At 35.9% G+C, this 26148-nt stretch overlaps 1 protein-coding gene across 2 annotated transcripts in view; it reads right to left on the reverse strand.

Annotated features, from left to right (window-relative positions):
* The window catches only part of LOC111380349, a 35787-nt gene extending 23979 nt beyond the window's left edge, over window positions 1-11808 (reverse strand). For both annotated transcript variants that reach the window (XM_023003886.1, XM_023003887.1), the window contains exons 1-4: window positions 11576-11808; window positions 10267-10421; window positions 10108-10189; window positions 9903-9952 (exon numbers count right to left, since the gene is read on the reverse strand). In XM_023003886.1, coding sequence (XP_022859654.1) covers window positions 9903-9952; window positions 10108-10189; window positions 10267-10421; window positions 11576-11699 — 411 coding nt within the window. In that variant the 5' untranslated portion in view covers window positions 11700-11808. The remainder of the gene's footprint in view (window positions 1-9902; window positions 9953-10107; window positions 10190-10266; window positions 10422-11575) is intronic.
* Window positions 11809-26148: the final 14340 nt, after the last annotated feature.

Below are 26148 nucleotides of genomic sequence, written 5' to 3' on the forward strand. Positions count from 1 at the left end.
CAGTTAGCACAATTACAAAATCAATTAACGGCTGCCCAAACTGAAGTAGTCGCTACTCGTGAGAAGAATAGAGCCCTAGCCGCTAGGCTGAACACTTATGATCCAACCCCATATTTGACTGAAGCTGAAAACCTTGAAGTTTTCATTAATAGACCTCATCGTCGTCCACAAGGTGGTCAACACCATGCCAAACTCATTCATAGGGAAGAAAATCAGGCTTGTGGACGAGAGTGGGAATATTACCGTCATGGCACACAATCTCCCCCTCGCCACGAGGAGCGCCTCTTTCGAAACATTAAGTTAGATGCTCCTACGTTTGATGGTTGTCTAGATCCAACTGTATTCAATCAATGGGTTAGAGATATGGATCGCTTCTTTGTCTGGTATTGGATCCCGGAAGATCGGAGGGTACAATTTACCAGTTTGAAATTAACTGGTACTACTCAACTCTTTTGTGAAAGTGTTGAGGACCTCCTGGAGAGGCGTCATACTCCCCCTGTTGGGAGCTGGGATAAAATGAAGTGTCGGCTTCAAGAAAAATATTTACCTCAATCTTACAGGGGTAACTTACTGGATCAATGAAATGCACTTAAGCAAGGCAATCGACCTATGACCGAATACATTGCGTAGTTTGATGAGTTTCGAATGAGATGTCAGGTCGTTGAGGATGAGGTCATGACCTTGAGTAGGTTTAGGCAAGGCCTAAGAAATGATCTTAGGCTTGAGCTTGTCCTTAGAGGCGTCGCCACTTTTGACCACGCCTACTCTTTTGTTCGGATTACGAGTTCGTGACTAGGATACCGTATAGAACTCATAGTGACACTCGCACTGCAACCTCTTCTGCATCCACTCCATCCCCTAAGTCTATTCTAGGGCTTCCTCCTTCTTAATACTACCCCTGCATCGGATGGTAAAGGTAAAGGTTCTAAGGTTTCAAAGGCATCCTTCCGTTTGCAATGCTTCAACTGTAAGGGTTTTGGTCACATTTCTTCTAAGTGTCCTAGCCGAGCCCTAGTTATGGAAGAGCGTGAAGGTATAGTTGACGAGCCATTAGAGGACTAGGTTTATGAACCTAAGTTAGAAGAGTTTGATGACTTGAAGGATAGTGAAGATACCTTCTTAGGTTGTATTCAGGCTAGTCCCCTTATCCCACATACGCCTAGAATCGGTATCGTCCGTTGCACTCTTACCCAGCCTAGGGATGCCGATGATTGGCGTCGTCATGTCATCTTCCACACTTACATCAAGATCAATAACAAGGGCTGTAAAGTTATTGTGGATAGTGGCAGCTGCATTAATGCGATTTCGATTGCTACTGTATCCCGTCTAGGGTTGAAGCCAGCTCCTCATCCTCAACCATATAGCGTCTCTTGGGTTGATACCTCTTCTATAGCTGTCAAGGAGCGTTGTTTAGTGCCTATCTAATTCCTCGAGTATAAGGACCATATATGGTGTGACGTCATTTCAATGGATGTCGAGCACATCATCTTGGGACGATCTTGGTTATTTGACCTAAATGTTAATTATCTATGGTTGATCCAATTCCTGCACCTTCATTTTTAATGGAGAGAAGATTCACCTCGGAACATTCAACATACCATTGATTTCGTCCTAGGAGCATCCCTTTCAAATTTGCCTCATTATAGGATGAATCCTACTGAGCACGCTGAACTCCAAAGGCAAGTGGATGACCTCCTTCATAAAGGATTCATTCGTGAGAGTTTAAGCTCATGTGCTGTTCCCGCCCTATTGACGCCTAAAAAGGATGGTTCTTGGAGAATGTGTATTGATAGTCACGCTATCAATAGGATCACGGTGAAGTATCGTTTTCCCATTCCTAGACTTGACGATATGCTAGATATGATGATTGGTGCTACAATCTTTTTGAAGATTGATCTGAAGAGTGGATACCATCATATTAGAATTCGCCCAGGTGATGAGTGGAAGACCGCTTTGAAAATGAAAGATGGTCTTTATGAATGGCTGATCATGCCTTTTGGCTAAGCAACGCGTCGAGTACCTTTATCCAGGTAATGACACAAACTCTTCGACCTTTCATGGGTAAATTTCTTGTTGTCTACTTTGATAATATTCTCATCTAAATAAGACTAAGGAGCAACACCGTGACCACCTTACACAAGTTTGCTCTACCCTATGTGCAACTAATCTATATGCTAAAATTAAGAAGTGTTCTTTCTGCATCGATACAGTCATTTTCCTAGGGTTCATTGTCTCTTCGACAATGGTATCTGCTGACCCTGCCAAGGTTCAGGCGATTCTTGGCTGGCCTGAACCTAAGACTATTCATTACGTCAGGAGCTTTCACAGCTTAGCTACATTTTACCGTCTCTTTATCAAGGGGTTTAGCACTATTATGACGTCTATTACGGAGTGCATGAAGAAATGGGAGTTTCATTGGACACAAGTAGTGGCTAAGGCCTTTAAGTTGATCAAGAAGTGAATGACACAGGCTCCTGTCATGCGTCTTCTCGAATTTTTCAAAGTCTTTGAAGTTGAATGTAATGCCTTCGAGGTAGATATAGGCGGAGTCTTGAGTTAGGATCGTCACCTTATTGCCTACTTCAGTGAGAAGTTAAATGAGGCCAAACAACGGTACTCAACTTATGACAAGGAACTGTATGCGGTGGTCCAAACTTTGCGCTATTGGCACCACTATTTGTTGCCCCAGGAGTTTGTCTTTTATTTGGACCACGAGGCCGTCCGTTACCTCAATTCCTAGAAAAGATTAAGCTCTACGCATGGTCATTGAATTGAATATTTGCAGGCTTATTCATTTGTTTTAAAACACGAGAAGGGCGTGGAGAACCAAGCAGTTAATACATTAAGTCGTCGTGTCACCCTTTTTGTTGATCATGAGTGTCAAGGTCATCAGTTTTGAGAGGCTTAAGGAGGATTACGAGACATGTCCTGATTTTAAAGATATCTTTCTTGATTTGCAAGGGGAACAATCGGACACCACAGATGGCTTCCGACTTGAGGAGGGTTATCTCTTTAGAGCCAATAAATTGTGCATCCCTCGAAATTCAGTGCGAGGTTTCATAGTGTGGAAAATTCATGCAGGAGGTTTAGCCGATCACTTTGGGTGGATAAGATCATAGAGGAAACTGAACGCCAATTCTATTGGCCTAGTTTGAAGAAAAATGTGGCTAAGATTGTTAGTACATGTAATACTTGTCAATTGGCCAAATAGAAGAAGCAAAACACAGGCCTATACACTCCTCTTCCCGTCCCCAATTGTCCTTGACAAGATGTTAGTCATATTTTGTATTAAGACTTCCACGCACCCCAAAGGAACATGATTCTATTTTTGTGGTTGTCAATAGTTTTTCGAAAATGACTCATTTTATCCCCTGTAGCAAGACCTCAAATGCATCCGAGGTTGCTATGTTATTCTTTAATAAGATTGTCAAATTGTATGGGCTTCCTAAGACCATTGTGTCCGATAGGGATGTTCGTTTCACTAGCCATTTCTGGAGGATTTTGTGGTAAAAAATGGGTTCTAAATTGAAATTTTCTATGGCCTACTACCCTCAGCCTGACGGTCAAACTGAAATAGTCAATCAAAATCTTGGTAACCTATTACGTTGTCTGGTTCAGGAAAATCTTCGAAACTAGGATTTGATCCTTCCTGTAGCTCAAATTGCTTGTAATAGTTTCATGAATCGTTCATTAGGTATGAGTCCATTTGAAGTTGTTCACGGGTATAAGCCTAGGAAGCCGTGAGATCTCATTCATATGTCCTCATAGGCTAGTGTGTCAGCGTCAGTGTCAGTCGAAGCATTTGCACAACATCTTCGTGATTTGTATATTGAGATCAATAAACAACTTGAAGCCATTAATGCAAAATATAAACTCCAAACTGATTTACATAAACGACATGTTGAGTTCAACATTAGGGATTACATGATGGTCCGCATTAGGCCAGAGCGGCGTCTACATGGACCCGTCTCCAAATTGCAAGCCCGTAGTGCTGGTCCTTTTAAAATTTTAAAGCAAGTTGGTCCAAATGTATATGTTGTTGACATTCCACCCCACCTTGGCTGTTACCTCTTTTTGTGGACCTTGAACCTGATTCTTTGGCCCCTTCTAACCCACTACCACCTCTCACAATACATAAAGATAATATTGATGCTATTTTAGATGAAGAATGTAGAACCTAAGTATGTTGATTATCGGATGCATCGTGTATGGCAATGCGGGGTGGTCATAGTCTCTGATACTCAGACTTTTTGAAATAGTCAGAATACCCGTGTCGAACACGACATGGCATGGATATGGGTATGAGATATGTGTCGGATCCTCCAAGTTTAAATTGGACGCTTCATCTTTTTTGCTTCTTCTCCTTTCCTCTTTCTTTTCCTTTTCTTCTTTCCCGTATTTAGTCTCTATGAATTTAGCGTCTCGCCGAGAGGGTGTAGAGAGGCGACGACGCTAGGTTTTTCATTCTTTTTCTTCTTTCTTTTTTCTTTCCGTTTTCTTCTTTTTTTTTTCCTTCTTTCCCTTTCTGTATTGGTGGTTTAGAGTTTTGTTTGTATTATATAAAGATGGGTTCCATATAGTGTAACTTAGTTCTCCACTAAGTTCAAATTGCAGTCAAGTCCCTTTTTTTGTTTTATATAACATTTAGTAATTTCCATTATTGAAAACTAAACCCCAAAATTCTATTTTATTCATCTTAAACCCTTATTCAATACCCATTTCTTTATGAATACTTGATTTTGGTCTATTCAAAATGACATCTTGAATTATTAAAAAAATTGAAGTTTGAAAAATATACCCACGTACCCATGTCTAAAATTTGGACTCTTTTTAACCATGTCCTCGTATCCTATATTTTAGAAAATAAAATATCCGATACTTAGATACGTAACCATATCCGATACCCATACCCGAGCCCAAGTAACATGGGCTATAGTTGCCAATGGTTGTAGTGGCAGTCATAGGTTCAACAAATATTTGGTGTCGACGGTAAGGTCTGTTTTTTCTTGATCAGTGGTCGAGTGGCGGCGCCGTGGCCATAGTAAGTCATGATCGTTGGTGCGCTGCCAGATTACACTTCACTGCGAATTTCTCTGCTTCTTTTGGACTTGATTTGGGTATTCTGAAATAGATTCTGGATTTGATTAGAATTGTAGGCTAATTAATTGGGCTCTAGCTATGAATGCTATTATTAGGCTCTAGTAATTTTGTTGGCCTTAGTTTGTGGTTGGATTTTGTTTGGGCTCATTTTGTGATTTGATTTCTTCTGGCTCTAATTTTTAGTTTGTAGGCTGATTATTTTTTGGACTCTCGTTATTACTGAGTTAGTCACTTGGTTTGTGGTTGCCTGTTATTCTCTACGGACCAAGTACTAGTGTGTGGTTAAAATTATTTCATACAAGATGAAGATGTTCAATTTGACTGGATCCATGGCACCAAAATAAAAAAAATAAAAAAATTGAATGAAAAAAATTACACTTATTAAGCTAGGTGTGTCGAGGTCTTCTTACAAGGTAAGGGTTTATATAACCACTTGATTCTAAACAAGCCGTCTGCCAAATCCTCAGAAAGTAACTCTATAAAGACTGATTCTAATCTATGAGACTTTCAAACAATATTTTGGGTTTAAGAAAGGCTCCTCCAGCCTTGTTGAGTATTATAATAAACTTTTGGTTGTGTGTCAAGAGCGGAATATACATCAATATCTCTCTTGACTTGAAGGTTATGGAAAAATAGCGAGAAGATACTGATGTTATTAAATTTCTTATTAGTCTTCCACCAGATTTTGAAGCCGTCAGGGCACAGATATTGGGTGGAAAAGAACTTCCCAGTTTTCGAAAGATATTCTTTGGTATTCAGTGCTCTACTCTCTCTGATAGTGTACCTAGCAGAGATCATTCTGCTTTTATTCCTCGGGGTGACTCATTTAAGGGTGGACGTAGCAGTCGAAGTGAACGTGGTGTTTGTTCCCGAGGAAGACAGGACACTAGGAGCAATGGTCGTTTGGGAAATCGAGAACCTTGAAAATGTACTCACTGTGATGTACAAGTCACTCCGTTGATTATTGTTGGGAATTACATGGCAAACCATTTAGTTCTGCCAATCAGGTCTTGTTTAATGAGAACCATCACCAAGTATCTGGACCTAACTAACTCTAGCTAACACAAGGATCTGATTGCTTAATTGTACTTGTTTATGAGAACCATCACCAAGTATCTGGACCTAACTAACTCTAGCTAACACAAGGATCTGATAGCTTAATTGTACAAAAGGATGAGTATACTAAGTTTTTACCTCATAAACAAGCAGCTCCCACTTCTAGCCACACTTGCTCAGTCAGATAGTGCATCTTCTCACTGTCTATTGCCATCTTCTCACAGTTCATGAATTATCAATTCAGGTGCAATTGAACACATGACTGATTCGTCTACTTCTCTTCTTGATTATCATCACATTACTTCTTCCAAATGTGTCACTCTGGTTGACGGTTCCCAAACTAGGGTTGCAAACTCGGGCAATACCCGTCCTAGTTTTAATATTAATCTATCAATTGTCCTTCTGTTCCTAGCTTTCCCTTTAGCTTATTGTCTATCAGTAAAATTACCAAAACTCCTCAGTGCTCTTTAACATTTTATCCCTCCTTGTGTGTTTTTCAGAATTTCAAGACGAAGAAGATGATTGGTATGGGGCACAAAGTTGGTGGCTTGTATTACTTGGATATTTCACTAGTCTCTCCTCCTCGAGCTCTCCAATCTTTTGTTTCACCCATGCAATGGCATTGCCGTTTTGGTAACCCTTCTCTATCCACTTTAAACGTTAAGTTGTGAGTCTTCGTAATGTGTCCTCCCTTAAATGTGATCTTTGTTAGCTTAGTAAACATCACCGCATATCTTTTCCTTTATGAACTAGTAGTCGTGTTTCTAGTTTATTTGAGTTAGTTCATTTTGATGTATGGGGATCAATCAATATTTCTTCTAATACATTTCCATATTTTGTCACTTTTGTGGATGATTATTCTCGTATGACTTGATTGTTTCGAATGAAAATTCATTTTGAGTTACTTTCTATGCTCCCATTTGGCCCCCTTTTTCTTTCATTTTTTTCTTCTCGCACTTATTTTTTACCACACAATCTTCCATAAAATAATATTACACGTAAATCGAAAAATTTTCCTCATTTTTTAACCACACATTCTTCAAAAAACATTATTCCAAATATTAAAATTTGAAAAGAAAGGGGGTCCAAATGAGGGCTATATTTCAAGTCTTTCATTCTTTGATCAAAACTCAATTTAACAAGAAAGTCCATATTTTGTGTTCTGATAATGCCAAAGAATATATGTCTGCATCTTTTACTTCCTATTTATCTTTTAAAGGCATTACTCATCAAACATCTTGTGCATATACTTACAATAAAATGGAATTGTAGAACGTAAAAATCGTCATTTATTAGATGTTACTCGTGCTCTTCTTTGTCATATGCATGTCCCTAAACATTTTGGGAGTGATGCTGTCATTACTATATGCTATCTCATTAATCGCATGCCATCCTCCGTTTTGAATGGTGCATCTCCCTCCTCTCTTTTGTTTTCCTCATCTCCACCATACTCCTTATCTCTTAAGGTTTTTGGGTGTATTTGTTATGTTCATTTCTTTGGTCCCGATCGTGACAAAGTTGACTCTTGCTCTATGAGATGTATTTTCCTTGGTTATTCCCAAACATAGAAGGGATATCGTTGCTACAATCCTTTTTTGCAAGGCTAGTTTGTAAGTGCAGATGTTACCTTCGATGAGTTTACAACTTATTTCTTTGATCATGGTACGTCTCCCAAATCCACTTGAGATCCCATTAGCTTACTTGTTTGATATCTACCAGTTGGTATTTCTTCGAAACAAGTCTCGTCTTCATCTATTATACCAGAGTCATCATTTTCTCATAAGGAACCACTTTTTCTTTTACGGGTTTATACCCGACGAACTAAGTTACCATCGCCCATGGCCCCATCCATTGTCTTGCCATCTTCAGATCCTACTTCTGTCGTCTGTTCTGATATTGAGTCCTTGTCCACTGTTCTCCGTAAAGGTAAACGTATTTGTGTAACTAAATATCCTATCAACCAGTATGTGACTTTTGATTCGTTGTCATCTTCGTTTTCTTGTTTCACATCCCAGCTTTCAAGTGTTTTGTACCTAAGATGGTGATAAAGGCTTTTCCTGATCCTGAATGGTAAAAGACTATGGAATTGGAGATGACAGCCTTATACGAGAATAAGAATTGGGACCCTATTCCTTCACCACCTCGTATACGTTCTGTTTGTATTAGTTGAGTTTATGTTTTGAAATTCAATCCTGATGGGAATGTTGATTAGTTGAAAGCCGGATTAGTTGCTAAAGGCTACACACAAACCTATGGTATTGATTATGTGAAACGTTCTTTCCGGTTGCTAAGATCTCTTATATTCGTGTTTTAATTTCTATTGTTGCTAAACTTGATTGACTAGTGCTCTAGTTGGATATTAAAAATGCCTTCCTTCATGGTAATTTGCATGAAGAGGTTTATATGGAGCAACCACCTGAGTTTGTTGCTCAGGGAGACTACCAGAATTATGTTTGTAAATTGAAAAAGGCTTTATATGGGTTAAAGCAATTATCAAGGACATGGTTTGGAAAGTTTTCTGAAGTTGTCCTAAAATTTGGTCTTCAAATGTGTCAAAAAGATCATTTAATATTTCATATACAAACTGGTGAGGGTCGTATAATCCTTATAGTTTATGTAAATGATATTGTAATCACGGTGATGGTGTAGATGAGATTGATCGGTTGAAACAGTTTCTACAAAAACATTTTCAGACCAAAGATCTAGGGAAGCTCCGATATTTTTTAGGCATTGAAGTTGTCAGATCTCAAGACACGTATTAACTTATCACAGAGAAAATATGTACTTGACCTGTTAGATGAGATATGTTTTCTTGAAATTCATCCAGTTGATACTCCCATGGATCCTAATGTAAAGCTTTTGAAGGTGAAGGAGAATCATTTGGAGAACCAAGAAAAAATCGTCGTTTGATTAGAAAATTGAATTATCTTACTATCACAAGACTAGATATTTCTAATGCAGTCAACATTGTTAGTTAGTTTTTGGATGCTCCTCAAGTTTCTCGTTGGGAAGCTGTGATATGTATTATTCAGTATTTGAAAAGGCCCCAGGTCTTAGATTATCGTATAAGCCAAATAGACATATCGAAGTAGAAGGGTTTACAAATACAAATTGGGCAGACTCCGTCAGATAGACGATCCACTACCAATTTTTGTACTTTTCTCAGTGGTAACCTTGTCTCTTAAAAAAGTAAAAAACAAACTGTAGTAGCAAGGTCAAAAACAGAAGCAGAATATAGGGCAATGGCTCATACTGCTAGTGAATTGACATGGTTGCAACACTTTCTTCAAAAAATCAACCTCTCACCCTCTACTCCTATACTAATGTTTTGTAATAATCAAGCTGCTCTACATATTGCATCCAATTTAGTCTTTCATGAAAGGACCAAGTATATTGAAGTTGACTGTCACTTTGTTCGGGACAAGATAGTACGTGGTGATGTGTGTACACCGTTTATGAAATATGTTTATGAAATCGTTGAACTGTAATCGATTGATATTTCTGTGTTCCAATCTAGGCTTACATGATATATATACTCCACCTTGAGGGGGGAGTGTTGAGAAGAAAATCAATTAGGAATAATGTATGTTAGGCAAGAATATTATTTGGTATATTTAGTTTCCATATATGTAGACGTTATTTTTCTATATAATAAAAGGAAGATGAGAGGAAGAGTTGACCTTCTTCTCTACTTATGCCAAACTCTCATTAAACAATTGGAAAAATGGAAGTGCAATTATGCTTACCATATCCCATCCACTGAAGCAGTTTTCAGATGATGATCCATCATTAGAAGCTGAGATATTGCAATAACCATGATAAGAAGATGCACAACAAAAAATTGAAATCCAAAATTTAACCCAACCCCAACATTAATCCATGCTCAAACACAAAAAGGAGCAAAACAGACATGGTGAAGCCAGAAAAATCTTAAAATTGGCATTGTCAAACCATCGTCTTGTGGAATAGCAGATGAAGGAGATCTCTCACTAGTGCTTTGATTAGGGACTGAAGTCATGCCAGCTGACTCTTCCTGCATGCATTACAGAAGTCATATGAAAGATTTAAGAGAAAATCTGGTATAATATCTAAGTATAGATTTTAAAGTACTTTGAGTACAGATTCTGGAAAGGCACAATTGGAGTAGTCCATCCCACAGTCAAGCTTATTATATCTAACTGCAGCACATTGTTCTCGGCTTCTTGAATTAACATGCTGAACGTCGCTTACTCCAGGCATTTTTTTGTTGGCACAATCCTCTGGGTCTAGTTGCATAAATGATTTAGCAGCATTACAACCGTGATCAATATCAGTAGCATCAATATTTACACAGGGTACATGGTCAATCTCCTTTGACAGAATTCCAGTTTCCGAGGAAACTAGAAATAATAACACAAATCATTATCGAACATGAAAATGTGGGCATTAAGCAAAACTATTGAAAGCATTTTGATAAAAGAAGAAAGTAACTGAGACTTATAATCCCTAACCCGCGGAAAACTCTTTCTCTTGTCAAAAACTCAATCAGCTTCTTCAGAAAATTCTGAATACCAATGTAAGGAAAAGAACATATTTCGATTGCCTATTCATAAAGTGCCAAGAGAATTCAAAACTTTAAAAATTTATTATAAAGATCGCCTTTAGCAACTGCACCTAGCTTCTATAAAACAAAAATAATGAGAAATGAAAATTTGGATGTGTAATATTATTTAAACCTGTCATCTAGGCTGTCTTATAGTAGCTAGGTTATATTCAACAAAAGGATAAGAAATGGAATTTGAATGAAGTGATAATGCTCAACTCTGTCATCCAGGTGTCTCTTATGTGATGAGAAATGCAAATTTTAATGAAGCGATGATATCCAAATCCATTGTCCAGGTGTCTTGTAGTAGCTTCTATATAACAGAAAGTGATCAGAAATAAAAATTCGTATGAAGCATCACCTGGTTGTATTACAGTATCTAGCTTGTACACAACAAGAGATAATAAGAAACGCAAATTCATACGAGGTCATAATATTAAAATCTTTCATTCAACTGAATTATAGTTTCCAGGGTAAAATATTATATCCACATGCTTGAAAAAAAAAAGTATCATCCGCTAATCGATAAAATTATCACAAAGAAATGTCTAAAACCATAAAAAAATTTGCAATTGACATTCTCTGTCTTATGAGCACCCTAATGTCAAATATCCTGCAAAATAAAAATCGAACTCAACCTTTGCCCAGGCAATTGTTCAAACAAATTGCCCAGTAATTTAACAATCTAACAGCATCAGCTCATACCGGAATCACATATAATTTCAACTATCAACAACAAAATTTCAGTTCTCACTATTAACATTTCAAACTCTCCATATCCACAGTCGGAAGCATACATATGCGTTCAAAGCTATAAGGAAAAATATGAACGCTTACCACGATGGAGAAAACTATACTTGCTCGAATTACTATTGGCAGCCATTTTTGTGAGTTCATCTTCTTCTTTGAATTCAAAAACATCAAGGGAATTACGTGAACTCTTCATTTTGTATAACAACATGTATCTATATTTATGTATAGAAATGTGAAGGGGAAAAATTGCAATATACGGAGGACAATGCAGAGAAAGAGAGAGGCGAAGATGGGGCTCGTCACGTTTCACTTTTCAGTTATTCCGTACACTGAAATTTTAGAAAATATTGTCTTTGGTCCGCAACCTATACACCTTAGTCACAACTTATACACCTTAGAAAATGAATTTTTGAATAGTATATTGATGGGAAATGTGTGGTTAAAAAATAAAAAAAAATTTTTGATTTGCGTATAATATTATTTTATTGAAGAATATGTGGTCGAAATGGTGTCAAATCACTGTTGAAAAATATATTTTGATGAAAAAATGAGGCTCAAACAAGGGCTTACTTCAATCTCAAGTACATTTACATGGAAATTTAAGATCATATATATACACACAAAGAAGAACAATGGTTGGTGTTGACCTCAAAAAATGTACATTCTATGTGACCAACGGATCCCAAAACTTCTCACGTCCACATAGGTTGTACTTCAACATACTAGGACAAACCGTTAGACACATGCTTGATGGTTCCCAATGCTTGTGTTGCGTGCGCCTTTACAGCGCAATGATGACAATTGTCACAATTGGAAGAGATCATTGGAGCTCCCGGTTCATGCAATTCATAAATTTATCATTGTGATTGATTAGAATTTCTAATAGGTGCCCATTGAGTTTAACGTGGTTGATGGTCGCGCAAGTGTTTGATCGAGATTAAATCTAGGTTGATCTAATGGTGGTGCTTTACTCAAGCTATCTAGGAAAAATCACCGGTTCTTGATTTTTTTTCTTTTGCGAAGAATTTCCAGGCTCCTTGAGAACTCTACTCTGAAACTTTTTGGTCGTCATTGCGATAGTTCTAGTGAGCATTTCGATCCGTACCCTTGCATAATCATTTTATGGCATCGTCCTTAAAAAAGAAAATAGTAGGGGGTCCATTTAGGAAAGTGGATATGGCATTGATTTGTACTGAGGTTGGTTTGACACAATTAATTCCAATTGAGAGGATTATGGAGGCTATAGGAGGACCCCACAGTGCTTGGATGATGCAGGAGCGCCCCATAGATTATAGCATTAGGTAGAGCTCTTGTGGCCGACCTGTGTGAAAGAGAGTGAGTTGGAGACCTTTGGGAAGAGGTGTAGGATTCCTGACACCATGGAGATGTTCGTTCCAACCCCTAGGGAGGGGAGTGTGGTGGTGAGCAAAGCAATTTTGGGTAGGGGATGAAACTACCTCTACATCCATTCTTCAAATATATCATTAGGCAATATAACCTAGCACCCACGCAACTGGTGCCAAATGCATAGAGCCAATTGGTAGGGACCTTCCTTATCTGGAAGGAGGTCCTCTTGGCAAGAATATACCTCTCCATGTTTTCCAAATGCTATTCCATGGGGTCCGCATTCATCCTTCATCTGGGGGACTACAACCTCAATAAAAAGCTAGAAGTCATCTTGGTTCTGGATTAGGGGTCACTAGCAGACAGTGGAGGAGAATGCAGTCCCGAAGATTACGTGTCGACCCAGTATCGTGAATATACTGAGTTTAGTTTCAATTGGAGATCTTTTGTTTATTATCTTTTTGTATTTGTTTCTAAATTATGCACTATGTAGTTACATTTAACTGGTTTGAACTCAAACCTTCTGAATGGGCTATCATTAGAGCCATTCACAAGTTGCCCACCAAGAAGAGGTATTTCAAGACTGCTTGGGAAACGAGCTCTATTTGTAACACACTTACTGATGGCGACCAAGGGTAAGTCATCATCTTGCAATAACTCTTGACAAGTTGATTTAATTTTAACTAAACCGATGGCTCGTATTTCATTCACAGAGCAACATGACAAAAGAAGTATGCCAAGCTTGACATGTTCTACATGAGGCACCTAACGGAAGAGAAGAAAAAGAAATCATTGTGCACCACCTTTTTTATCTACAAAAATCAAAGGACGAGCTATCCCATTTATTAAAGTTGATCCCATGTAACTGCACCAAATTTTCATAACACCGGAGCTTTACCAAAAATTCATTTTTCTTTACTTTACATGCGAAAAGATCAAAATAAAATTCTTTAATAAATAATATCTGCGGCATTCATAATTTAAAGTAAGCATAGCAATTGTATCTGAAAAACAACAATAAACACGTCTTAAAATAAGTTAAAAAATAATTATGAAGGCAGAAAAATTTATTCTTTGTTCCTACGATCCTTTTGGCACCCCCGCATCACCGCCCTACCACAAATCCAATTGACCTACACTAACCTATAAGATTTAGTGTAAGAGTGAATATTTAAAAATATCTAGTAAGATACGTGTAGTTTCCATAGACAATTATATAGCAATAAAGTAAATACTTCATACCACATTTCTTTTATGGAGTATGTCGGTGACTAAGTAACACATCCATTATCTGTCATTTTGAATTCCCAAACGATTTCACATCTCGTTATAAAGAACCCAAAAGAGTTCACATTCCGTTAGGTCGATCAAAAGGTCCATTTGGCAATTCATGCATAAATTATTGAACACATAAAAGTATACAGAAACAACCACTTGCATAAAAATATCTTACCTGATTGTTTAAAAAATTTTGTGATGGACCGGAAATGCACATGAAACACCCCTTTGCTATACTTCCTTCTCTCTGACTTGACTATTTATTTTCTTTAGGTAAGAAAAAGCTTTTTGGAATTTCTGTAGGTATATTCTTGGAACCCGTGACCTTTTTATAGGTGTGGCTAGAGTACAAGATAAGTTCTATTTGAAATAGATTTGATTTGATTTAATCATAATCCCGATAGATGACAATGAAAATTGATACAAAGTAAATCAATTACAAATGTTTAATATATCCATTCTACATACATGTGCCCTCTCATTTAAATTCTATTGAAAGTGGGACATTGGAACATCACATCATGGTGTACTTTTTAGTCAAAATGAAATTTCTTGTCAAAGCAAAGATTGGGATTAACCTGTTAGAACACTACACATGGCCACCCTCGAGTGAAATGGGAAAGCGGGACACTGTAGCGAACATAAACTCTAGGTGTACTATTACACTTAAACTCTTATCCCTATTAACCAAAAAGATTTACCTATACCTACCTAGAACACACACGTACGTGGCTGATCTTCAAATTGAAGAAAAAAAAAAGGAATCAACTAAATCCAAATGAGTTTGAGATTATCTACAATACTATTATAATATAGTTTATATTCCAAAAGAAATCCTCCAATAGAATAAACATTCTATCTTTATTTTAATAAAGATTATGCTTAAACAAAAGGTGACATAATTAATCAACAGTTTTTGCCGAGAATCTCTAACGAAAGGAAATTATATTAATTCCTAATTCCATTTAATCTTGTTTTCTTTCAATTGGGTCTAACTTAAAGTGATTTTATCCAAAAACAACTTTTTATCGAGCTAAAAATTTCTAATTAATAACGAGCTACAAAATGAGTCCAATATTGATATATTAAATCTTGCTCTATAAAAATCTAATTATTAGACACAAATAAAAAAAGGAATTTAAACTTATTTCATTTTAGTTACATAATTTTTTTTCCAAAATAATAAAATATACTATATGAAACAAATAGCTTTTATTTTTAAATTTTTGGGACATTACAATCTCCCCTTCTTAAAAGAATTTTATCCTCGAAATTTACCTGCATTCGATTCCTCTGGTGCCTCATCTTGGATTAAAGCAAAAACTCTGGCATTCCCTTTGTTTTCTTGCTCATCATCTTTCTTTGGGGGGCTTCTTTGTAGTTTTTAGCAGTATAACCTGTCTTACCGCATCGGTAGCACATATTGCTCCCCAATAAACATTCACCCCTATGTGTCTTCTTGCACTTTGAACAGGGCAAAACCATTTGTCCAATTCTTGACCCAATGTTAATTTTCTTATTCTATCCATGTCCTTTCTCTTTATTGGACCCATACCATTTTCATTTTCCCGAAGGCTCGACGTATTGTTGCGAACTTTGGTCAATCTCTAACCTATTTGAGATTGTTTGGGCAGTTTGCAAAACTCGACTATAGGTGGTAAATTGGTAGGATGCCATTATTCTACCAATCTTCGGACGCAATCATAGTTTGAATCTCCTTGGTTTCTTTGCCTCCGCGTCCACTAGATGTGATGCATACCTAGAGAGTTGGTCGAATTTTCTCTTGTATTCAAGCTTCATCTTTCTTTGCTTAAGTTGAAGGAACTCTGTTTCCTTTCGATCCCTCAAGGCTTGTGGGAAGTATTTTCCTATCACTTTATCATTAAATTGTGTCCAAGTCAGAACATCTTGTTGTGCTTCTGTTCTAGTATGAGATGCTAACTCCCACCAGTGGCCTACAGTGTCAGCCAACATGAATTCTGTACATAACACTTTTTGAGGATTAGTGCAAGATAGATGTTTGAAGATTCACTCCATTCCTCTTATCCATTTTTCAGCTGCTAGTGGGTCTGCCTTGCCATTGAAAATTGGGGGTTTGTAGCGATAGAGTTGTTCCACAATTAAGCTAATGTTGTTAGTGTTTACACTATGGGGACCAGTTTGTGCTTGTTGCCTACCCAAATCTTGTACCACCCTTAGCAAATCCCTGATGAGCATAGCTTGATTTTGTTGTTGTCTTGACATTTTCTTAACACAAATAAAATTTTAATTTAGGAATATTTGATAAAACAACCTAATATTATTAATAATCTTTGTAATAATGAAGAACTTTAAAATATAAATTTCCAAATCCTTACATATAATAATTTGCTTTTCAAAAAATCAAATAAATAAATAAACAATTAAACTTTTCCTAAATAAATAAATAACACTTTGTTTCAATGAGTCCTAAAAATATTCTTTCTATGGTGTTTCATCATCCGAAGTAATACATGACTCTGGCTCAGAATTTGCAACTAAATCAATGAAATTTTTTGGTTGGATTTCTTGCTCAGGTTCTTCCAGCTCTAGTTTGATCCCCTCCTCTTGGTCTTCCTCTAACTCTGGCTCTGGTTCGGGTTCGGGCTCGGGCGCCGATTCTTGTTGTCTGTGATTCCATAAAATTATAATATCCTCATAGTATCCTTTAAAATCAATCTTATCCCAATCTTCTTCCAAATATAACCCATAATCCATATCTCTCATGAAGTAAGCCACGTCTCTCCATTGAAGTCACGTAGTGCTTATAAGGTGGTATGTCGAGAGGATTGTCCCCTCATTATATTTGAATGATCCTGCTAGCTCCCACATAGAAAGAAAATCTTCAACATGTTCAACAAAAGTTCGCTCCCATCTTACTTCATAATTTATGTAGTTCTTAATGGTCATTTTAGCACGTTGGAGGTATGTTGGGCTATTCCTAGTCATCCTAATCATGTGACAAGTATAATTTCAATTATGCTTAATCTTGCATTATCAATATTATTTTATTCTCAATGCATAAACGATATTCTAGTAAAATGTGAAAAAATGACAAATAAATTATGCTGGGTGAACATGCATATACATTTCATAACATGAAGCAATATGAATCATGCTAAAAATATGTCATTACATTTCATACCTGGGATAAATTGGAGAGGGGTCAAGTAGTGAGCGTAGCCTGCCAATGATTCTTATCTCATAAATGTCTAAGACTTTAAATTTTTTCCAATGTTTACAAAAACAAAAAACAAAAATAGGATTTTTCTCAAAATAGAAGTTTTTGAAAAATAGGATTTTCTTAAAAATGTTGTTTTTAGTCTTAATGATTTGGATAACATACAACTAAAAAGACTTCCAGGTAACGAAGGGGTCACAAGCGGACCGCTTTAATCCAAGCTCGCCTTAGACAGTTTAGGTCTTTTTTACAAAGCCTTTCAGTCTTGTAGTTACGCAAATCAAGAAAATTCAAAAAATAATTTTTTTTAAAAAAAATATAAAATTTAATGATGTTTTCAACCAATGTAGAGGTCAATTCAACGGCTAAGGCTATCAAAAAGATGACTAAGGATCTCAAAGCGTTGATGGCAAAACATACTGCTTAGCGTGTAAAGATATAAAGCCTGGAAAGTGAGCCTACTAGAAAAGGTAAGTATAATCCGCAACATTTACCTCTTCAATTAGATCTATAGAGTCTAGTTTCAAATTTTAGGAAGGTGGACATGATCCAAGTAGTAATAGTGGGAGAGTGTTTTCGCCATAAGTGAATGTGATATACGATGAAGTATTTGACTAAATACAGAAATACGACCTAGGATCCTTATGTCGGAGCCTCACCACCTCACACGAAGAGGCTCAATACTTCGAAGACATGCACATATGTTAGTAAAGATAGAACGTGTCCTAAGCATACCAAGGGTATATGAATTCTAACATCATCAATGAGAAATTTATAGAAGGCAAAATCCTTGGAAGACCTTTAATAAAGTAGACGGATATAATCATTCCTCCTCCATCAATCATATGTGAAGTATTCTACGAATAAAGTTGAAATGTCCTTAGAGTACAATCAAGGAATCCCATGTAGGAATCATGAAAGTAACAAAAACAAGACATGCAAGCTCCTAAAACATCGTTGCCATAGTTGAAACAAGTAACCCTGGGAATGAATTGAAGATTGTTGACTCTATCGACTCTCGCATAATTGACTTATGCCAATGTGGCTACGGTTGAAGAGTTAGAAAGCTTTTTCATGAGCTTAGAAGATGCGAGCAAAGCTCAACAAATTGGAAAGGAGTTGGGCGAGCTTATAAAATGATTGCCAAAAAAATTCTTAGTAACGAATCTGGATGTGTTTGCCTGAAAACATGCAAAAAGAGTGTGAATAAATCCCAAGTTGCTTGCTACACCCTAAAATTTGATCTAAAGATCAAGCTTCAGATGCAAAGGTATTGTCCAATGAGCATTGAAAAATAAGTGGCATTGAAAAATGAGATGGATAAGCTATTAGAAAATGGCTTTATTCGTGAAGCTCAGCACCTAATATGGGTATATAATTCCATCCCAGTACCAATAGCAACAAAAACTGGCGAATGTACTAAGATTTCACGGACTTGAATAAAGCTCATCCTAAAGACGGCTTCTACTCTCTAGAGTTGATTAGCTAGTAAATGCAACTATGAGACATGAGCTATTAAGGTTCATAGAAGCATATTCAAGATAAAATTGATTCCCATATATGGACCTGATAAGGAATATAGGCACTATACTATTATAAAGTAATACCTTTTAGGCTAAAAAAATGTGGGGCCTACGTACCAAAGACTAGTGAACAAAATTTTCCCGGATCATATAGAAAAAATAATGGAAATATACATCGATGACGTGTTTGTGAAAAGCCTTCAGGCTAGGTCATTTGAAATCTGGAAGAGGCTTTTATCGTATTGTGAAAATACAAGATAAAGCTCAATCCGCTCAAATGGGCATTTGGAGTTAAATAAAAAAACTTTCTTGATTACATGATTAATCAGCAAGGTATTGAAGTGAATCTCAACAAAATTCTAGCACTCATAAAAATGTGGTCCCCATCTAAACCAAAAGAGGTACAAAGCCCAATGGAGAGCGTTGCCACTCTAAATATATATGTATCATGAGCAATGAACAATGATCCACTTTTCTTCTAAGTGTTGAAAGGAGGAAAGAAGTTTGAATGGATCAACAAGTGTAAACAAGAATTTTAGGCTCTAAAAGATTATTTAGGAAAAGCATCCCTATTAGCTAAACCTAAAAATGGTGAAATGTTATTGCTATATTTAGCAATTTCTAAGTTGTTGTTAGCTTGGACCGATAAAAGAGGAAGGGTAATAACATTTACCAGTTTACTATGTAAGTAAAGCATTGCAAGAAGAAAAGGCAAGATATCCAGATATGGAAAAGCTAATCATTGCCTTGGTCATAGCATCACAAAAATTGCAACTCTAATTCTAGAGTGATAACATTAAAAGCTGTGACAATTTGAAATAAACAACAGAGGAAGAATGACAATCAAAACACAAGCATTGGCCAAATTTATTGCAAAATTGTCAGATGTCTCCATTTTGGATGAAGAACCCGTGGAGAAAAAATGGAAACTATGGTGGATAGATCGTTAGGAGATACGGGTTATGGAGTAGCCATATTCTTGATGAGCATAGAAGAGCATAAATTGAATTATGTACTAATTTCACTTTCAAAACAACCAACAATGTGATTGAATATGAAGCTTTATTAACAGGTCTATGACTAGCAAAAGAAATCCAGGCTTAAAATATAGGAGTAAAAAGAAAATCACAGTTGGTGGTAAATCAAGTGAACGAAAAATTCACGACCAAGGATAGAACAATGACTACTTACCTCGCTAAAGCCATAAGATCATTTTAGTGTTTCAACAAGTTTGAGTTACTCAAATTCATAAAGAGGAAAATGAACACGAAAATGCCTTGTTGAACTAGGCAAGCTCAAAGGACGCAAAACTGTTTAAGACAGTGCCAATAGAATTACTATTAAAATCATCGGTTGGCTAAAGAGAGAGAAATTCCTATGGATATAGGAGAAGGCCACGTTTGCAGGACATTATCTCTTATTTGAAAGATAGGACACTTCTTAAAAAAGATAGTGCAAAACCTGCAAGGTTACATAAACAAGGATGAGGCTTTATATGTAATGAATAAAATCCATAAAAGTATATGTGGTAACTATGCTAATGGACATTTCCCTAGCACAAAAGGTCTTGAAACAAGGTTACTATTGGCCTAATATAAGAAATGATACAATGAACTATGCCTAAAGATGTGAAAAGTGTCAAAAGTTTGCTTCAATACCACAACAGTCCATACAATAATTAGTGACAAGCAGTGGCTCCTGGCCTTTGCCAAATTGAAAATAGTCTTTACTGGCCAACTGCCTAGGGAAAATCCAATATGAGATTTATAATCGTGGTAGTAGACTATTTCACTAAGTGGGTAGAAGTTGAACCCTTTATAAATATCACTGAGTTTAACACCTGTAAATTTATGTGGAAAAATTTTAGTTGTTGATTCAGGGTACCAAACTCTATAGTTTTAGGTTATGGGGCAATGAGCTACCACAAATCCTGTGATCATACCGAACCACCATGTAAACCACCACAAGAGAAACACCTTTCTTCCTAGCCCATGGAATGGAAGCCATGGTTCCAGTTGAAATTGGTATCTATTTGACATGCAAAATGGGATATAACGAGGAACATAATGAAGAATCCATGAATGAAAACCTAGTCCTCTTGGAAGAGAAGCAGAATGACTTTTAGGTTAAGCTAACCAATGTAATTTACTACTGTGCAAGCTCAATAAAGATGCTGAGCAAAAAGTACGATAAATGGAAATTCTCATTAATGAAAAAAAGAGTTATAAGGCAAGTAACTTATAAACTAAACCTATTACATAGTTACAAGGCATATTCAATAAATTAAACGATCTTGCACTTCTACTGTTCCTACCAAGATCACTGGAGCCAAAAGATAAGCAAAAGATCGAGAACAAAAGTAATTCCTTTGCCCAAGGCAATGGCTAGAAATTGATTGGGCGTTTATCGGGAAGGAAATGGATGATAGTTTATCCCAAATAGTTGATTGGTCGTGCTTGAAAATGCTCATGAATGACATATTTAATGAGAATCGATGTCAATAGGTTCTCCAACCTCATACTCAACGATCATAACCATCATATGATATGCAATAAACCTCTTATCAAAGTTATGTAACTATTCCAAATTTACCATATCACAAATACTAGGCTCTTGCATCGTAGTCGCAAATGGATTTTTACTTACCTTTCGCCTTTGTGTGTGCAAACTCCTACGGAGTGTATATCAGTTTCTTTTTTCGTTCAACATAAAAAAATCACCTCTATTACATCTAATATTAAAGACAATCCTCCATTTAATAACCTTAACACACAAATCCCAAAATTTAGACGAAATCATTATTGCAAGTTACTGATGGTATTACAAACTAATCTCATATGTCTCACTAATTTTTGAGTCCAATTATGAACGTCAATGTCATCCAATTGTTGTCATTAAGCTAGTACCCCTTAGAATCTATTTTCTGGGCCCAAGAGATCATTAATGGACATATAAATGTTGAAATCACATTAAATACCCAAATGGACAGAATCTGTTTTCAAATTTTTATTACCGTCCAATTATTTTTCCAATCCTTTTTCACCTCCTTAACTATATCCGACTGCTACCAAATTCTTACCACCCACCTATAACATATATGCTAAGATAATTAGGTCATAAGGTTGTGAAAAATTAAGGGTATTAGTATGATACCAATATAATTCTAAGCCATTAAAAATCATTTCTACACTTCATACTTACATATGAAAACATTCATACTGATAAATATAAGTTACACACTAAGCCCCCGTTTGAGCCCCATTTCTTGGAGATTATAATGTTTTGAATAGTGTTTTTTTTTTGAAAAATGAGTGGTTGAAAAGAAAAGAAAAGATTTTGATTTACGTGTAATATTATTTTATTGAAGATTGTGTGGTTAAAAGTAGGAGAGAGAAAATTTTAATTTAATATAATGAGGAATAATGGGGCTCAAACGGGGGCTAAGTATCATCCCAAAATCAAGGTATAAACCACTCAAATCCAGCAACTACATCTCTGCCTAGGTTGTTTTCCCTCAAGTTCTTGTAATTAATTAACCCTATTTTGGCATCATAAAATCATTAACAAAACTCCAATCTGATCACAAGCAAGTTCAGATGTTCAGAAAATTATAAACCCCTTAAGAAATAATGAATACAAACCTCAAAACTATGAAGTAACAAATCTGTCCAAAATTCCAGCTTCTTGTTTTCTTATCGCTTTTTGCTTCCTTTGCTTTCACGTCGACTTGGGATTATCTTTGCAGAGTCATATCTCTTATTTAGGAGCTATTTAAGGAGTCTTAAGGATTGGGGTTGTGAGTGATGCTTAAAGGTAAAGGAATTTGTGATTACAAGACAAGTATTCTCCAAGCATGAGGTGTCCAAGCAGGATGTGGCTCCTTGCAGCCAAATTTGACTTTTCTCCTACCTTATATGGAGCCATTTGTGACTTAGGAGATGCATATCTATCCTATATAAAGTTCTAAGAATTTAGAAGACATGTTGGATGCCTTCAGGTTGAAGCAATTATATATTAAAGTTACAAGTCTCCTAGCATGAGCTGTCTAAGTAGGAGGTGGCTTCTTGCAACCAACTTTGACTTCTCCCTTGCACCATATGGAGCCATATGTGACTTAGAAGAGTTATACCTATCTTATGTAAAGTGCTGATGACTTATAAGACGTGTTGGAGGCTTAAGGTTGAAGGAATTCGAGGTTAAAGTGACAGGTCGTCACATGTTAAGTAGGTGTTGTCTCCTTTGATTAAATTCTGATTTCCTACTTATCCTTGAGGGGTTTTATGAAATTAGGATGATATACCACATATAATAAGTCTTAAAGGAGTGGTAGACATGAATAATGCTTAAGAGTAAATGAATTGACCATTACAAAGACAAATGAATAGGCATGACCTGTATTATGTATCAAGGTGTCCCTTATAGCAAAATCCAATTTTACATCTATCCTTTCAGGTATAAATCAAGTGTCCTTAGCTTATTTTAATGTCTTAAAATCCATTTTACTTTCCCTAATATCCCAAAACATATTATAGAGCCAATTTCTTAACTATTCATTTGATTACTTACCCGATTGACATCCGATTCTCGACCGATTTCAACAATTCACACCTCCATATTTATAACATCATATAAAACATATATTATTACGTCGTGATCATGTCACTTCGTGCCTTATGTGTAATACTTCGAAATTTTATGCTCGTTTAAATTTCTTTGGGATAGTGATTTAACTTTCAATACTATTTTTGGCCATAAGGTAAAAGGGGACACCACCTTTGTAGTGGTTAATGTTAGAGGTAGTTAATGAATGTAGGCATGAAGAGTCAAAGGTTGTGTATGTATGAAGTGATTATTAGTTAGTCGAAACTTAAGACAAGTTTGGATTTAAATGAAGTGGATTATTTTTGTTAGGACTTCAATTGACCAAATGATTAAATTATGTTACAATCTACAATTTTTGAATATGTAAGTTAGACATAAGTTTAAATTTGGGATACACTTTGCTAACAATGAAAGTTAGCGGGTTTAGATTATATTAGTTGAAAAGATGAGAGGTTTCCTTTGTAAATCTAGGTTTGAGGCCACTTATTACCCTATAATCAACCCACTTGGCATTTATCATCACCATACACTTAGACAATAGGCTAACATGTGTAGAAACAAGAAAAAAAATGGAAGGAAAAGGGGGGTGAGGCGGTGGTGAGAAAAAAAAAAAAGAAAAAAAATATCAATCATTTATCCTTATCTTTATATATATATAAATACATCCATATCCATTTCCATAGAGAGATTTCCTTCATTTTACAAAATACTTATACACTTACAAAGAGAGCAAAAACCGAAAATAAGAAGGAAAGGAGAAGGAAGTAAACCTAACACTTCCAATTTACATCTCAATCGAAGATCTTCAAGTTTTACGGTAAGATACTTTCCATGCTTAAGAGTTATGATTTTCATGGTAATATTTATGCTTAAACTATGCATGAAAAACCATAATATGATTATGGTGGACAAGTCCACAAAGTTATATATCTATTTATGCCTTAGGACAAGTCCGAAGGGCATCGACAAGCCGGAATGTGCAAGTATGGGTTTGATTGCATTCTTTTGTTTAGTATTATCATGATAAAAATCCAAGCATGGTATCTTACTGAGTATTTTTTTTACTCATAGTATGTTATGCTAAATTTTCAGATCCATGATCGTTGAATTGATGGAAGTTAGTTGGCTTAAGCGATGATGGATTAAGGACAAATGTTTTGTACCGAAAGTTTTCTTTTGTATGTTTTGCTCGATGACTGTTTTTCCATTTATTTTTCTTATGGTACTATGTATAAATATGTACATGACATGATGTAATATGGTATTAATAGTAAATTTTGTAATTATATCCCTCATGTTATGTTAAGAGACGTTTTTATAGTTTATTTTCTTTGCAAGTGATAAAAGGCAGAAACGGGACAGTTTCTGGAGTCATTTTCAAAATGATGTTTCTAACTCTATAAACGTCCATTTGAGACTCTAAAAATATTTCTGTTTTCCTCTTTGAGTTTTCTAAATATGGCTGAAGGAATCACTCAATTTGGATATCTATGGCCTGAGTTATCAAGGTTTTAACGTCAAGGGGTCAATCTGGATTTCCTGTGTAATACTTCACTGTTTTCAGTAAAACATCTATATCATATGATCTTGGAAAATTTTCATATTTTAACCTAGAAAACTACTTGAAATTATCTTTCTAATGCCACAAATTTCATAGAAAAGGGAGTTGGGATGAATTTTATAAAAATTGTCAAACTTGCTGCCCCAACTAACCTTAATAGTGCCGAGGCCGTATATGTAAAGTATAATTTATTGTCGACATGCACTTTTGTCGGCTATCAAATTTTATAAGAATTATTTTACCGAGTTGAAAATAAGTTCTTAACATGAAATACTTCTATTTAAGAGTATTTACATGTACCAAAGGCAGAATCTATTATGTTTAGTACGTGACCCTCGAAGCTTAAGTTCGGGGCGTCACATTATGTCCCAAATATGGCAATTACCTATCTAGGGTTTAAAGTGACCTCAATCAACCGAATGGAAAACTTAAACCTTCGTCAATACTAATTTCCGGCCTTTTCGATATTACATTACTTACCAAGCCATTCTCCAACATTTAGTTAACCTAATTTCTATTATAGCTCAATATAAAATTCACCACCTACGTCCAGGAGTTGAAGATTATCACCATATAAAAATTTTAAAGCCTCGATGATCGAATGCACCATTTTAAGAGAAAGCAATTAGGAAATTGATGCAAATGACAATGCATGAATCATATTGGCCATATCTATAACGTGAAGCTCGGGGTATTACAAGGATAGAAGGATTTCTCTTAGAATCGACAAAAAATAATTTGTCATGATACATTTCTTGCAGTTAGTAAGAATAAGAGCCAAAGATCACATGGCACACATATATATTGTGTTAAGAGAAGCCAATATTAGCCATTGAATACCAATGGACTCACTGCTTGAAAGTTAAAGAGAAATAAACATGTAATTGAACGATCAAAAGCAATCATTTGTTATGAATATATGGAACGAAGAGTCAAAAAGACATTCCCTGGAATCACACGTGAATAAGCATTAAAAAATTAAAAATCTTCCATATAATGACAACATTAATTACCCATAATCGAAAATTGGAGAGAACATAATTAGGCAAAGTCATCAGAAAAATTCGATGCTCCATGACATTGCACAATCAAGTCCTAGATTTAGTATAAATAATATTATAGGACTTCGGGGACTATTCGTTGAAACCTT

The sequence above is a fragment of the Olea europaea genome, unplaced genomic scaffold, assembly GCF_002742605.1.
Source record: "Olea europaea var. sylvestris unplaced genomic scaffold, O_europaea_v1 scaffold213, whole genome shotgun sequence".
NCBI classification, from domain to species: Eukaryota; Viridiplantae; Streptophyta; class Magnoliopsida; order Lamiales; family Oleaceae; genus Olea; species Olea europaea.